This window comes from Neocloeon triangulifer, unplaced genomic scaffold (genome assembly GCF_031216515.1).
Source record: "Neocloeon triangulifer isolate White Clay Creek 2 clone unplaced genomic scaffold, ASM3121651v1 ptg000009l, whole genome shotgun sequence".
Classification (NCBI taxonomy): Eukaryota; Metazoa; Arthropoda; class Insecta; order Ephemeroptera; family Baetidae; genus Neocloeon; species Neocloeon triangulifer.
In genome coordinates, this window is record NW_026775551.1 from 3,129,730 (window position 1) to 3,145,757 (window position 16,028).

Below are 16,028 nucleotides of genomic sequence, written 5' to 3' on the forward strand. Positions count from 1 at the left end.
TTTCACTCTTTAATTCTTGAGTGAAACCTGTATTAAAATTATTATAATTTTTTTTTATTTTAATAATAAATATATATTATCTAACAGATTGACTTTCACCAGAATTACCCAATATTAATATGTAATATCACTCATAGCAAATCATTTCGAAGCAATAATAATTTAATGATTGAATAGTAAATACTAAGTACAGATGAGATATGGGACAAATCAAAAGTATAAATAATAATTCTACTTTTCATGACATGAAGACATTCAAGACGGAAATTGGCTTCCACAAAAAAATCACGAAATTTACCTTACGGGCTTGATATTGGCATCGTTTTACCGAACCCATGAAATAAGGTTCTTAAGTGCCAAAAACAGGTGTGCCGCTGGCAGCCTATGCTGAGCTTTTCTGTCGATCCTTCTTATAAATCCTTTTCCTCTCGCCTGCCTACTTTCCAGACAATCACCACGCACGGAACTCTCTTTCTCTTCCAGGCGAAGGATAAAATCCGCCGTTCGATTGCAGCAAAGTTACTCTTGCGAAAAGTGCCTCTTTTGTTGTTTCGCGGGCATTAATTCCAAGTTGGGCGCCAATAAATTTAAGTGCTTGAAAGTGAAAGAGACCGAGCTGAACGTGAATGTATAGGTTGGGGAACAATTTAAGTGCTATAATAAATATTCAACAAGAGGATTTTCTTGAATATTTAATTATGCTTCAAATTCCTTACTTTTATACCTTAATCTGGCCCTAAACTTCAAAAAATTAATGTTTGATTTTTTTATTTAAAAATATTAATATTTTAAAATTATATTTTAAGACGTATTTTTATTTTTATTGATTTGAATATTTTAAACTTTGAACAAACACGTATTTTTATAATTTTTATATTTTTTAGGGCTAAATTTTATATTTTGTGAATTTCTCTTTAAAGACTGCTCTAGTTATTTTCTTGTATGAGAAATGCAAGGCCTAATTTTCTGTCCATGAACTTCCTAATTTTATTTTGAAGTTTTGCTGAGCAGTATTAAAAATAGAAACTGTAAAACTGTGAGCCAAAAAATTTGGATTGAATTTTTTCTTTGATTGCGAATTACGTAAAAATTTGTTTAAAATGCAAAGTTAATTAAAAAGAAACCTAAATGTTGAGATTAATTCTTTTTGGAACCCATAATAATTTATTATACTTTCTTTTTGCAGGCAAAATTCTTAAGTTTAATTTTTTTAATTATTTGTATGAAAATACCAATTATTAATTGCCAAGTTAAATCCTCTAAAATTTTATTTTGAATACGGAAGGGAAACGATTTACTATTTTTATGGCTCTATTCATATTAAAAGTACATTTTTTCCACGAATCATGAAAAATAACGTCGTGGTACAGAAGTTGGAATACTTTTCTGACCGCTGGTTTGAATATTCAAAGTGGAAAAATCCGTTTATTTTTATATATTTTTTCGCGTAAAAGCGCTGAAAATTTCTCACTTTCGAAAACAATCTCCCTGTGCAATTTGCCAAGAATCCCTTGTGATTAAAACTTCCCTCATCGCTTTCTGCAGCAGTGCCGGAAAATGATATTTCGTTGAGCTCCGAGTCGGCTCAACCAGTGGCGTGTCTGTTAACAACGCCTCTCGTGTCACCAAGGGGGCTTATTCACGCAGAGAAATAATAATTCGGTTACACTCTCGCTCTTGCTTCTATTCTCGTCCGCACCGCAAATCCTCTTCAATCTTTCCTCCGAACTTTTCCAACTAATTCCATCTCAAGATGCAAACAAACTCGAAACACAAAGTCGGCTCTCTGCTCGTAATTGGATTTGCCTGGCGATGCATGAAAATAATTGGAATTGCGCTCTTCATGACGCCTCATTTTTTTTTATTAATAAAACATGTAAAGCTTTTACGAAGCATCTTTCTTGTCGGCATCTTTTATCGAAGCAATTCCCCTCGGCAAATATTATTTTCCTTTTTCCTGTTTATGTGCTTCACAAGTCATGCAAGATAAGTAGTGACACTGCTGGTGACATGAATTTAAACGTGCAACCAAGTGTGTCTCGGCGATAACAAATTTGCTTTCAACTTTCTCGTCGCTAATGCGACACAAACTGCAAAACTGCCAAAACGCGTGAAGGCTTTGCAAAGTTTGTTTTTAATTCACACGTAAGCCCACTTCCGCGTCCTTTGATCTTGGCACCCTGCTTTGTTATTACGTTTGATCTCCCTCGGCAATTATTATATTTAGCAACACGCTTGAATATTAAAAGCAGCTGCCAACACGCAGTTCATTATTACGCTGCAATAATCCTGTTTTGTTTGAAATGTTTATTGCACGCTGCTTTGTGTTGTTTAGCTTTGATGTTTTTAAATACTTAAGGCAGTACTAATTATTTTAATTATAAGTTGCGTCTTTACACAGGATGAAAAAAGAGGTACGGAAGAAATCACGAATTTTTTATTAATTTCGAATGGACATGACCTAGTTTTGTTCTTCCTAAAATTATTTTGTATTAATTTTTTTAGCAATATTTGATTTCATACAAGCAACGTAAAAATATTTTACAATTAATTGAAAATCTTCTTTCCAAAAACTGGGGAATTAGAGATTTTTTCAATATATGACCGATTTTGGCTGTTAATTTCATTTCTATTAGTCAAAAATAATAAACTTGGTAAATTAATGAATAGACTGGAAATGTAAGAATTCAAAATATTTATATTTTTCAACTTTCTTGTTGTTGTTTTTTCTGCAAATTCTTGTTTACATTCGATTGTTGAAAACAATTTATTTGGAAAGAAAGAAATTACTGGAAAAAACGGCACCACCCTAGCAATCATTTTGCCAAAACTTCCGAAATCAAAATGACCCCATCCGCCACAAAGAAACCTCGGTTGACTTTGTTTTTGTTCTTAATACTTATTCTCACACTTCTATTTCAATTTGTTAATTCTCTTTACAAGTCAATACAAGAAAACTATAAGTCTTGCACACACAAAATAATAATTTCCAGTCGAGTATTTAATCATTAGTTTATAAATTGCCGGATTGAAATTTGACGGGCAAAACTTTCTTCGCCCTCGTTAGCCCGTTTCATAATTACACGAAGCCAAACACCCGCGCGCGCGGTTGATTACTTTTCAGAAAACACGTCCACGCATATTATGTTCAGTGTGTGTGTGTGTGGGGGAAGGAAAAAGCATGTATGCCTAACGAGATGTGCTAATTGCTTTTTCAGGCTACGGCAGCACGACGCCGCAGACCGAGATGGGCCGACTCGCAGTCATCCTGTACGGCTTCCTCGGCTGCTCCGGCGGCATCCTCTTCTTCAACCTCTTCCTTGAGCGAATCATCACGTTCCTCGCGTATGCTCTCCGCTACATCCACGTGCGCAAGCTGTCCAAGCGCGTGCACGAAGCCAACGGCCTCAACGGGCGTAAGGTGAGAAATAAAAATTTATTTTATTTTTATTATTTCCATTATTATTATTATCATTATCATTAACTTGAAAAAAGAAAAATTCACCTTCCCCTCTAGATTATTATTATTATTATATTATTATTATTTTCATTATTATTATTATTATTATTATTATTATTATTACTATTAATATTATTATAATATTGTTATTTTCATTATTATTATTATTATTATTATCAATATTATTATTACTATTAATATTATTATTAATATTATTATTTTTATTATTATTATTATTTTTATTATTATTATTATTATTATTATTATTATTATTATTATTATTATTATTACTACTACTTTTAAAAGATTTAAATAGAGAAGAAGATAATAAAAATTTTATTTTCGACCTATCTTGACCTTTGAGTTATACGATCTTGCTCCTTCTTTATCTTTAACAAATATATCAAATCAGAAGGATGCCTTCAATGCAATATTTAACATTTTTTGTTATACGTTTACTGGAAAATATTGATCATATTGCGAAACAGACGCTCGCAAATATTTGCTTTCAACATGATATAAACTCAGTATAGTAAATCATGAATTTTTGAGCAATACTTATTTATTGCTCCTCTTCCTCTGTGATGCACTATTTATTATATTTTTTTCATCTCCTGCAAAAGCACGCCTTTGTTGCCTTTGTAGTGACATTTATAGACAAAAAGAATTTGTTCCCAAATCAAAGTGCTCAACTTTTTGTTTGAAAAGGCACAAAGTAAGCCAATCTACATTTTAGTTTAGCAATAAACTGAACCAGTTCCGACACTAACGTGCTCTTTTAGATGAAAGAGAGTTGTGAAAGTAGGCAACCGGCATTGCAGCAACGTGCGGCCAAGTGCCTACTCAGCGCCAGCAGGGGTTTGTCTGACTGTCAGGAAAAAAAGAAAGATTGCGCCTCAGCATGTTTTCCGACAAACTTTCACAGCCAATCCGATCGCGATTTTATTTCCTCAAGAATTGCAAAAAAAATATAATTTTATCCGAGCAATTTCTTAAGATCAAAACCACACTGTAAATATTGTGAACTTTTTGATGGGAAAAAAAATATTTATTTGTTCAAACTTAAATTTTTTTTCTTTTTTTAGAAAAGAAAGGAACTGTTGGACAAAACGCACCACTACTAGCAAGAATTTTGTTAAATATCGCTCATTTTATAATTAGAAAACCTCAAAAGTTTCCAATTTCGGTTTAAAAAAGTAATTTCTCCATTCGAAACATAAAAGATAAAGCCAAATTCTTTTTATAAAAGATACTGATTTGTTTTGAATGATTATTTTGTGTATTGAAAACACGGATTGCAATTTTTCGCTTATTATTTGTAGGTTTGCGTGTCGAGCGCGTCGCTGGACGACGACGAGGAGAGCCTGGACAACTGGAAGCCGAGCGTGTACTGGGTGATGTTGTGCCTGAGCGTGGCGGCGACCGTGGTGGCCGCGTGCGCCTCGCTCATGTACGCGCCCTTCGAGCACTGGTCATTCCTCGAGTCGATATACTTTTGCTTCGTGTCGTTCGCCACCATCGGCTTTGGCGATTACGTGGCCACGCAGGCCGAGACTTACCCGCACGACAACTGGTATCGCTTCGGCAACTTCATCTTCCTCGTGCTCGGATGCTGCTGCACGTACTCGCTATTCAACGTCACCTCCATCGTTATCAAACAGGTATTTGTTGCCAAAATATTTATATTTTTTAAATTTTTTATCTTATTTTCATAAACAAAATTAGAAAAAAATTAATTTTATAAATTCTTTTATTCAATAATTTGGATTTATTGTGAAGCATTTAAGTAACTTAAAAGTTAAGAATAAAGATTAAAAAATAATAAACAAAAAAACTAAAATAATTTTAAGATTTTACCACTCAATCCCTTTGAATTATTTTAAATTTATATGCATCTTTCATTTTTATTTATTATAATTATTTAAATTGTAAAATTATTATTATTTTACTTATGTAGGTTGTACACAACAGTGTTTGCTAAAATTATTTATCTTATTATTTCATTTTATTTATATCTATTAATAACTTCAATTAAATTAGTATATGGAACTTTTGCTATTTAACAATTAATTTTGTATTTTTAAAGGCCAAGATTTACACTGATTTATATTTATATCAAAAATTAATTACATTTTCTTGGATACTTAAATCTGATTGAATTTTATTTTACAATTTCTATAATTATTAAAAAAAAAAACTTCTCTTAAAATCAAAATTCATTTAAAGAGTAAATAAAAATATTTGTCTTTATTTGACTCTCAACTAAATCATTCTAAATTTTTTAAATTTTTCAACAGGCCCTCAACTGGTTGATAGCCCGTTTGGACTTTCGTTGCGAGCGAGCGGCTGGCGCCGCAAATCGCATGTGGCGCCGCCAGTCGCAGCGAATTCGTCGGCGACGCAAAAGCACCGCCAGACCAAACAACCTGCGGCGCCAACGACGCCCACCGTTGCCGATTCGACACGCACCCCTCTGTGGGGACGGCGTGGCGGCGCCGAACACAAACCCTGGCGAAACTGGGGACTCGGACTCTGTCTACGACTCGGACGGGGAACGAAGACTCAGTGGGGAAATGATCTCCATGAAGGACTTCCTTCAGGCTAACAAGGTACAATTAACGATTTTAAATAATGCTTTAAATATCGCTGCTGATGCGCACGAATTTCTTAACAGAAAAAAAACCATTCGTGCAAATTTTTCATTTTCTTTGCAGATGAGAAATGTGTACACATGAAGTTTTTTACTTGAGAATTGTGCGCATGATAGCAACAATAACATAATTATATATTTTTGATATTTAACCATTTTTTTGTACAACTTCCTTTTAATTTGGTAATTTTTTTTTAATATAAAAACTAATATTTTAATAATTTTGTTAAAAATTTTGGTAATTCTAATTGTTATAATAATGCTCATATTAGATAGAATTCCTTTTTGTTAAATATTTTTATTTGAATCAAGAAAATAAAAATAATAACCATAATTGGACTTACTTAACCATATTGCTGCAACCAGCAATGAATTCTCACTCCTAAAATTTTCCTCTCTCTTAATTAAAAATAAAATGTTTCCGAGATTAAATAGATTTGACCTTTATGTTTATGAAATGAAATCCAATGCTTAATTTTCCAACAGTAAAAGAATTATTATGACAATCCTCTCTGATCATTTTCACAGGTTTCACTTGCTGTGATGCAGAAGCAGTTGTACGAAACGGCCCAAATGCAGCGGTGGGGCGTGAGTGCCCAGCCTGCCCGAGGCTCCGGCGGTGGTTTCACGCCGGGCACGGTGGGGCCCCTGGCGATTGTCAGTCAGAAGCTGGACAACAATGCGTGAAAAGCTGTGATAGTGTGTGAGATGAGGCAGGTCTCGGGGGTGCGCATTTTATTGGACTTGAGCTGAAGCAGGAAAGTTTAAAAACCAAGCTCAACTAATTCATAAGGCAAAGGTCAAAGGTGATTTGAAAAAGACGTTTTAATTGTAAGAACAATGCGCTAATTAACAAGTGCATTTGCAAGAAGAACTTGGAAACTAAGTTTCTCATACTTGGGTGTGTATATGAAATTAATTTTTTATCACTGCTCCTCTCGCTCTGCTTATTTTATTTATGCAGCTCAAAAAGTGTGTTAACAACTTTCGACGAGAGACTTTTCATGCGCGCGCGGTAATTAGAGCAGCAGCTTTTGCTTGCGTATAATTTATTTAAACCTGTGAGAGGATCTCGTGGAAAAAATGATGAACCTTGTTAGCTCTCGGTGGGGATTAAACGTCCTTGAATAATTGTAGTCAAACGTAATTGCATGATAAATTTTGACTCAAAATCCCCGCCGTTTTCATCCGTAATCCCTATCAAATTAATTCTATAGTCGGCTGCTGTGACGCACAAACATTTGGATTGGGATCTGTTATCAAATTGAAAATTAATTTCCACCTCTCTCGAATTTTGAATTTAGTGTGATCAGCAAAATTTCTACAAATTGACTATTCCTTGTTAATTATTGTGAAATCAGTTCAAATATTTCATGTTAAAAATTCAAATATTTTTTGAAACCAAAGAAAAGAATTCTATAAAAATAATGGGGAATTCAATACAGATATCCTGGCCCTGGCCAGCTATAATTATAACTTGCCCGGGATATCTCGTCTGTATGGAACATTCTCCAATATTATATTCTCTGTCAGGTATTTGTGACGAAAGAAAAAATTTAAATTAAATTAAAGCTCTGCATAATACTTTTGCGTCAAATTTAAAAAGGACTACATAAATAATATGTGTAAAAGAAACTTGCTTGGGATTTGTTTTTTGGGACCTTCTGAAGGAGAAAATGTCTCCAGTAATTGCAAAATCAATAAATCCGATGATATTTTGTCATTTCACGTCAGCTCAAAAGTATTTTTATTTCACCAGAATTACCCCAATAGTGCGAGTTTTAATTGTAAATTTATTTCTATAAAATAATTTATTTATTTTTTAAATTGAAAGGGATTTTCCTTTTTTTTAAATCACAGTATTTATGTAAACGTGTCCAAACTTCTTGATCTTCTAAAATACTTCATATAAAGTAAACATTATTTGCATTTTGGTGGATTCAATACTTGCGCACGCACCACACGTATTCGCAGCGGGCAGCTTTGATGCGCGTCGGATGATTTATTCCGCAAACAGAAAGGAAGGGTTGTCTACCACCCTTAGACGTCTATGTAGACCAACAGAATGACGTGAGAAGAGTCCAAAACCTCAGTCAGCGGCCCCCCTTGTAAGTAAATCAATCTTTGTAACAGAATGTGAATGTTCTGTGATGTCAGAAGTTGATTGATAGCGCAGGCAAAGTAATCACTTTTGGCGTCTTTACGGCAAAATATTTTTGAAAACAAACAATATGTTTCTGCAAAAACTTTCATAGGCTTTGTAAATGGCAGAGAAAAAACTAAATGATATTTAATGTTTCAATTTTATATTTATCTCTTACTATTTTTATTAATTTATTTATTCATATTCATTATTTTATATTATTCCAACTGTACATATTTTGCAATATAAAAACCTACTTAAAAATTCACCAGTTTTCCAACAAAATTATGTTTCTCCAATTTATTTTATCAAGCAGAAGTGATTTGCTTAAAGAAAAACCTCAATTTTAGAGACTTTTTAATTAATAAACTTTCCGCCTGTATTATTTTGTCATTATTTAAAATACCGCAGGAGTGTTGCAGCTCAAATAACAAGTTTTCTCATGAGAAAAAAAACCTTTGTCAATATTAGTGTTCTACATAACATATAAATCACACTGGCTTTTCCTACTTTACCCTCTCTGCTCTTTGTAAAATCTTATTAAAGCTCAATAATCCTCGAGAATAATAACGCGGTCTGCAGTCGTTTCCTTGACCCGAATCATGACCTCCGTTCTGCAAAATCAGTGCTGAGCAATACCACATTCAGTCGCATATGGGACGCATGCATGTGTATTGCACTCTTGTGTGGCCGTCGTGGCGCGAAGTAATTACAAGGCTAACTTTGTTTAACTAACGACAAGTGTGCACCGCACACTCTCAAGTATGATTTTCAGCTCCGTGCACAACAACCGCGGCTTATATTTCCTTTTCTCGACGGAAGCAGCTTGCTCGTTTTCTGACGCACATCAGACCACAATGCAACTCTAATCTGCACAGCATGTTGCAATTTTGCTAAATAGCATAGAAGTTTCTTAACAATATTGAGAGCAACAACCCAATACAAAATAAATATAGTTGCATTATTATTTTATTTTAATTTTAAGACACAATCATTAATTATAATATATATTTAATGATAAAAAATAAAAATTTATGTGTTAGAAATGATTTTCTTCAACAATTTTTATTATTTCAATGTTTATTTAAAATATCTTTATAACAAACTTAATTGTGAAGCGCTGAAATGTGTTACACTGAAATTTATAATAATAATTAAAAGTTATTAATAGAATAAATAAATCAATACACAATATAAAATTTAATCTCTTGAATTAAAAAGTGTCACACATTTTAAATTAATTCTCTATGTATAAAATTAGCCATCCCTGAAGAGTGATAAATTATAATAATTAATTCAAAAATCCCATAGAAAGGAGATTTTTTTCTACTCTGTCTTCGATAGAGGGAGTGGCAAACTTTGTTGCACTCGTAGCCAGTGCTTGGAGATGCGAATTCCCTTCGTCCTTGCAATCTCCTGCAGGGCCGTCGGGCCGTCCTCGTCTGACATGAGTCGGCCAAACCATTTCTTAATTGCATACTCGACGGCCAAAAGCAGCAGGGCAACGACCAGGCCAGCAGCCAAAATTGCAAAGGGTAAAACGACGCTTTCCATTCCGAACTGCGGCAGAGTCGTGTCCTTCGGGCAGGGCTCTTCGAAATACAAACCGAGCCAAGTCGAACGGGCCCTCGACAGACGTCCACTTGCGCGCATTGAAATGAGCCTTTAAAATTTCAATAGAAAGAAAAAAATATATATTATATTTTAATTTACTGTTGGTCGATTGCTGCTTTGTAAGGGGAGGACTTGGAGAACATGAGCTGGCCCTGCACTTTCATGATGTCCGTCGGCAAAAGGGTTGTTTTGCAATTGTACGGCGCTTTGTTGATCAAAGGCAAGATTCGTTCCCTCGTTTCCAGCAGGGTCGTCAAGGTCCACGAATTTGACACTTCGGTCACCGCGTCCGCCAATCGTGGCATGATTCGGGGGTACGGTTTTCGCTCACCCAACTCCTTCCACGAACCTTTCGTTGCACTCTGCATGGCGTCAAATAATTAAATTTAATTTTTATAAATTTCTATGCTTTTACGTTTATGAGTCGTTGAGGCGCCGAGTCTGGTGCATAAAGAGCTGTGTACGGCGAACTTATCATTTCTTCCAACGTTTTAAATGGTGGCTCCAAAGTACCGACGGTTAGTTTCGAAATCAGGGCGGCCGAGAAAGCCTGGCTCACGACAACCCCAACAAGGAAGGAGACCCACAATACTATTCGCCCGGAATAAGACAGTGGAGCAAAATCAGGTCCTGCGCATTGATTTTATAAATTATTATTAGTTTTTAAATCTAAGATAGTCAGAATAATTTACTCCAAAAGAGTTGACAAAAAATTAAAATTTAATTAATTAAAGTTCGTATAATATATTATAAAGAAATAAAACATATTATTAAATATTTGTAGTAAAAATAAATTAAATATAATATATAAAATAAAAACTTCAAATTTAAACATTTTAAAAACTTATATTTTGCTTTTTTGAATGCGGCTTTTTTAAATTTAAATTAATATTTTTAAAATTAAATAAAAATAATGAATTATTTTAACAAAAAAATTTTTTTAACGATTTTGAGATAAATAAGTTTTATATCAATTTCGCTGAAATACTACAAACAAAAATGATATACCTTGCGCAAACAAAGAGCCATAAATGATCATAATGGATTCTTTGAGGGAGAAAATGGGTGTTCCGTCTTCTTCGAATCCATAATAGCGCCCTAAAATGTACGCGACCGTGATCAAAATCACAGCCAACGTCCAAACCAAGGCAATGACACGCCAAAGCAGCAACTGGAACGGCTGGATGAACTGGTCGATACTCGACGTGGCCGAAACTCGCGGCAAAAGGAACCTGTACCTGCATAACCGCCGCATATTTTTATAATTGGAAATTCTCATTAAGTCTTGTGAAATAATGTTCACTTGAGGTTGATGATCGGCATGGAAAAATCAGCGAGATCGATGTCGTCGGCGGTGATGACGAACGGCGACAACACGACGTCGGCGCGGCCCGATTTTAATTCCTCGACGGCGCGCCTAAACATGCCAACCGTCAAGTCCACCCTCGCCGGCCTGTAGTAAGTGGTTCTGCGGAAAGCAATCGATTAAACGATTCGACTCAAACTTTTGACCAGAAACCTGAATTTCAGAATGTTTTGCAAGTCCTTCCAAATGTCCACCATCCAACCCGAAATGAGAGCTTCATTTATCGCGGTGTTGGATGTAATGTTCGCCGCATACACAAACGGAGGATCCTAATTTACAATTGGCATCAATCAATTTTTTAATTAGACACATTTCTTTCTAGCAACATAGAATTCTGATCAATCTTCAAATTTTCAAATCCTCTGTCATTATTAAAGTGCCACAAATTTCAATAAAAAAAAAGGAAATAAAATGTAACGAAATGAGCTGAAAACAATTTATGATTAAAATACTAAAAGTTAATTTTTTTTATGAGTCCAGCTTCAACAATATTTAAGATGAAAAACAGCTTTAAATCTCAATTACGTCAAAGATTGCCACGCTCAGTCTCTGCCCGAGCAGGTCCATGTTGGGTTGGTCGGCGATGTCAGAGGGCACTTTTTGCCCGATACCGTCCCAGTTGGACTTCAGTGTGTGCAAAATGCCGTTCCAGCGATACAAATTGGCAAGGCCCTCCGATTGAATGTGGGCAGAGACGAGGTCAGTGTCCGGCCGGAGACCAATGTCTGTCGTCAGGTTGCGCTGGTTGCTGAATCGGATGTGGATCCATGACACCGCGTTGCCAGTTGTGCCTCCAGAGTCGGCAGCCTAATTTTTCAATTAAACCAAACACATAAATTTATGTAATAAAAATCAAGCATTTAGCACGTATTCAACGTTTGACAAAAAAAAAAAATCGGAAAAAAATGAATAAAAATTCAATTTGTTTTTGAATAAATAAATTTTTTTGCAACGAGAAAAAGCCCGATATCTTCATTTCCATCTCATCGAGTGTCAACTTCTTCAAACAAAAAATTTCTTTTGAATTAAATTTCGAATCGAAGACATCATTTCTTGATCACGTCTGATTTGCAACAATTGCCATTTAAAAAAAACCTTTTTCTTCAATATTATCAAAATTAAATTTTGTTTAATAATGAAATATTTGCATACTGCTCTGACAAATCCAGAAGTGGGGTCGTTGGGTGTGAGCATGAGGATGCAAGTGATCGGCGGCTGATTGGGCTCCTTCAACCGAAGCACTTCCACCGCCTTCGGATCAGGTATTCTGACAAAACTGGACGAGACACCCACTAGAGAAAGTCGTTTGAAAAAAGCCATCACAAGCTCCCTCATGTAATTTTCTACAGTCGGATGAATAATGTAAAAAAATTAAATTTTGCCACTTAATTATATTAAAAACCTCTTCCTTTTAAAGCGTAGTAGGCGATGGCGGCCCTGCGAATCGGCCACTGCGAGTGATACTGAAGCACGAATTCGCACGCCTGAGTCCACGCCTTCTCGTCCCATTCTTCGTTGACATTTTTTTGACCACAAACTTGCAGAAAAATGCAGCAAAACAAAACTGAGATGACCAGAGCAATCCTCATGATATCGACGCCAGGCCAAGCACCGACTGAGGGTGGAAAATGGATTCGAGCGAGCGCGCCGCAGTGACGTGCATCACGACTGAGATTTTTATCATCTTTCAGTGCGTGATCCAATGCATTTAAACAGGAAACAATAAAGAGGTGCATTAGTGGATCAAAAATTAAAAAAACAAGTGTTGCATATACGTATTATTTTGACATTTACTTTTTAAGCGGGACTGATTGAAAGCCTTGAAGCAAGAAAGATTGCTTCGGATAAAATTGTTATGTTTCGTTCTCAAAATCAAATTTTAAATTTATTATTTGTTTGCATGTCACACCATGCGTTTTAGTTTAAATGAAAACCTGCGTCGCTCACTCTTTTAAAATAAATATTATTTTTAAATTAAATATTTATATTACATTTAAAAAATTGAAAATTTTTATAATTTATAAATGCAAGGTTATGAGTGATTTTTGCCTTATTTTTACTAAGATCGAAGGTTCCAGATAATATGCGTATGTTTAATTTTTTTCGTAATGAATTAATCAGGTTGTATTTGCTAATAGTGAAAGCTTTTGTATAAGAACATCAATTCTATGACCTGACGAATTTTATCGTTTAAATAATGATGTATAGACTGATTTTAAAATTACATTATATTCTGTGGTATGCAATGCTTAAAACAAAAGAAATAAAACTTGAATCTTGACTATCCGGCAAATTACCAAAAGAGGCGCTCGAAAAAGGTCCACAGGCGTTGGAAGAATGAGGCTGGCTGAGGCACCGGTGGGTTCTGACCAAATTCCTCGACCCCATCGTCATCCGAACGTCTCCATCAGGTTGCGCAAACTTCAGGGTGTGAATGTATTCCCTTAGGGCCTTCTTGCCTGCGAGTAAAAAAGGACACGAATTTTTCTCATTTTTTTCAAACATCTCGCTGTGAAAAATTCTTACTCAGGTTCTCCAGCACAGTGTAGCCGTTGACGATGGCGAAGTGGAAGAGGGGCTCGATTTCCAGCGCCTCGTGGTTGTCGAGAGCTAATTCAGCCAATTCTGCCGGCAGTCCAAAGACATTCAGAGGCGAGACAGCGGCTGGCCAGGCATACCGAATGGCGACGACTCGAGCACAACGGATGCGTTTGGTTCGCCTGTAAATAGCCTTGGCGTGCTCGGCGGAGCCTGATTTTTTTTAAAAAATAATTCTCGGTCAATTAAAAGATGCACAAGTCACTTACTCTGATTTCTTGTCGGCGCGATGCCAATGTGCAATCGAGCGCAGTACAAGGCCAGTTTACTGCTCTCCGAGCAGATGAGAGCGACGCCGGCGTCTTCACTAAGCCGCCAGCCCATCTTCCAACGGCCTCTCTTCACTGGGCCGAACAGTATGTCTGGCAAAGAAATGGACATTGCAGTCGAAAGAAATTTTAAGCGTTGAAAAAAAGCGAAATTCTTCAAAAACTATTCAAAATTGGGTAACGGTCGGAATGAATAATGTAAAAGGACTGCAACAATGCAAACTGGAAACGATGAATGTATATTGGTGATTGTAGGATTGTTGGGAAATTTAGCGCACTGTTGAAATTTTTCGAATTGTTTCAAATATGAAAGCGAATGAGAAAAATGCGGTGTAGCCAACGGACGCATAAGCAAAAAAAAAGTACTACAGAAATTTGCAAAAACTCCAATGACGCGCATTAATAAATAGCAATTTCTTTTGTACATTTAAAATGAATAAAATCGATGCCTGCAAATGTTTTTTTTTTTTTTAAAAGAATTCAAACATTTATATTCTATTTCCAACAGATAAATAAAAAATAACAAACGCATCGATCAACTCAGTGGAGCTTTAGACGAATATTATTTTTTTTTTAAGTCCTCTACACATCTAGAGCTTTGAAATGTAGCTAATGCCCCAAGATACTAGACGTAGAAAAAAGTGAGTTAAAAAGCATTCGCTATTTTTTGCATCTCTAAAGAATTAAAAATTCTTCGTTGACATTTTTTTGACCACAAACTTGCAGTAAAATGCAGCAAAACAAAACTGAGATGACCAGAGCAATCCTCATGATATCGACGCCAGGCAAAGCAACGACTGAGGGTGGAAAATGGATTCGAGCGAGCGCGCCGCAGTGACTTGCATCGCGACCGAGATTTTTATCATCTATCATTAATTTAGTCTGCCGTGCGTGATCCAATGCATTTAAACAGGAAACAATTAAGAGGTGCATTAGTGGATCAAAAAATAATCATTTTCGGTACATTAAAAGATGCACAAGTGACTTACTCTGGTTTCTGGTCGGCGCGATTCCAATGTGCAATGCCAGTTTGGAGCTCTCCGAGCAGATGAGAGCAACGCCGGCATCTTCACTGAGCCGCCAGCCCATCTTCCAACGGCCTCTCTTCACTGGGCCGAACAGGATATCCGGCAAGGACACGGACATGGCAGCGGAAAGAACTTTTGGCGTTGAGAAAAAGCGAAATTCTTCAAAAACGTTTCAAAATTGGGTAACGGTCGGAATGAATAATTTAAATGCGACTGCAACAATGCAAACTGGAAACGACGAATGTATATTGGTGATTGTAGGGTTGTTGTGAAATTTAGCGCATTGTTGAAATTTTTCGAATTGTTTCAAATATGAAAGCAAATGAAAAAAATGCAGTGTAGCCAACCGACGAGTAAAAAAAGTAATGCACAAATTGGCAAAAACTCCAATGACGCGCATTAATTAATAGCAATTGCTTTTGAACATTTAAAAGAATAAAATCGATGCCTGCAAAGGTTTTTTTTTTAAAGAATTCAAACATTTATTCTATTTCCAACAGATAAAAAAAAAAATAACATACGCATCGATCAGCTCAGCAGAGCTTATGACGAATATTATTTTTTTTTTTATTACTTAGTCCTTTACACATCTAGAGCTTTTTGAAATGTAGCTGTTGCCCCTAGAAACTAGACGTAGAAAAAAGTGACCTGTGATAAAAAGCATTCGCTATTTTTTGCACCTCTAAAGAATTAAAGAGACCTGCTTTTGAAAAATTAATATTTAAACCAACGACAAATTCTCGCCGGAAATCTCGCCGAGTTTCTCGCGGTATTTTGCTATATTTCAAGCTCTAGATTTTAGAGGACTAAATAAAAAAATAGCAAAATTCTCGTCTATTTGAAAGACCAAATTTTAAAGTTCAGACGAAGAGAAAAGAGACCCGTGATAAAAAGCATTCG

General features: G+C 35.6%; 2 protein-coding genes across 2 annotated transcripts in view; one reads left to right on the forward strand and one right to left on the reverse strand.

The window, feature by feature from the left end:
- LOC132195306 (potassium channel subfamily K member 13-like) overlaps positions 1-7,809 on the forward strand; it is a 33,144-nt gene extending 25,335 nt beyond the window's left edge. Inside the window, exons 2-5 of the mRNA XM_059617224.1 lie at positions 3,219-3,421; positions 4,783-5,121; positions 5,758-6,069; positions 6,639-7,809. Coding sequence (XP_059473207.1) covers positions 3,219-3,421; positions 4,783-5,121; positions 5,758-6,069; positions 6,639-6,797 — 1,013 coding nt within the window. The 3' untranslated portion in view covers positions 6,798-7,809. The remainder of the gene's footprint in view (positions 1-3,218; positions 3,422-4,782; positions 5,122-5,757; positions 6,070-6,638) is intronic.
- Positions 7,810-9,484: 1,675 nt separating this feature from the next.
- LOC132195355 (uncharacterized) lies at positions 9,485-14,161 on the reverse strand. The gene is made up of 12 exons (XM_059617297.1): positions 14,041-14,161; positions 13,760-13,984; positions 13,531-13,692; positions 12,636-12,848; positions 12,386-12,576; positions 11,759-12,040; positions 11,387-11,502; positions 11,171-11,335; positions 10,876-11,105; positions 10,283-10,497; positions 9,967-10,229; positions 9,485-9,916 (listed from the first exon to the last, which is right to left on the reverse strand). Exons 1-12 carry the CDS (start codon positions 14,153-14,155, stop codon positions 9,580-9,582), a joined length of 2,514 nt encoding a protein of 837 aa, XP_059473280.1. The 5' UTR covers positions 14,156-14,161; the 3' UTR covers positions 9,485-9,579.
- Positions 14,162-16,028: the final 1,867 nt, after the last annotated feature.

Excerpts from the sequence above, each read along its gene's own strand:
- LOC132195355 (XM_059617297.1), bottom strand. The coding sequence starts at position 14,155 with ATGGGCTGGCGGCTTAGTGAAGACGCCGGCGTCGCTCTCATCTGCTCG. Across the intron at positions 13,985-14,040 it reads CGCGCCGACAAGAAATCAGA|GCTCCGCCGAGCACGCCAAG; the intron begins GTAAGTGACTTG and ends AAAAAAAATCAG. Across the intron at positions 11,336-11,386 it reads CAAAACATTCTGAAATTCAG|AACCACTTACTACAGGCCGG; the intron begins GTTTCTGGTCAA and ends TGCTTTCCGCAG.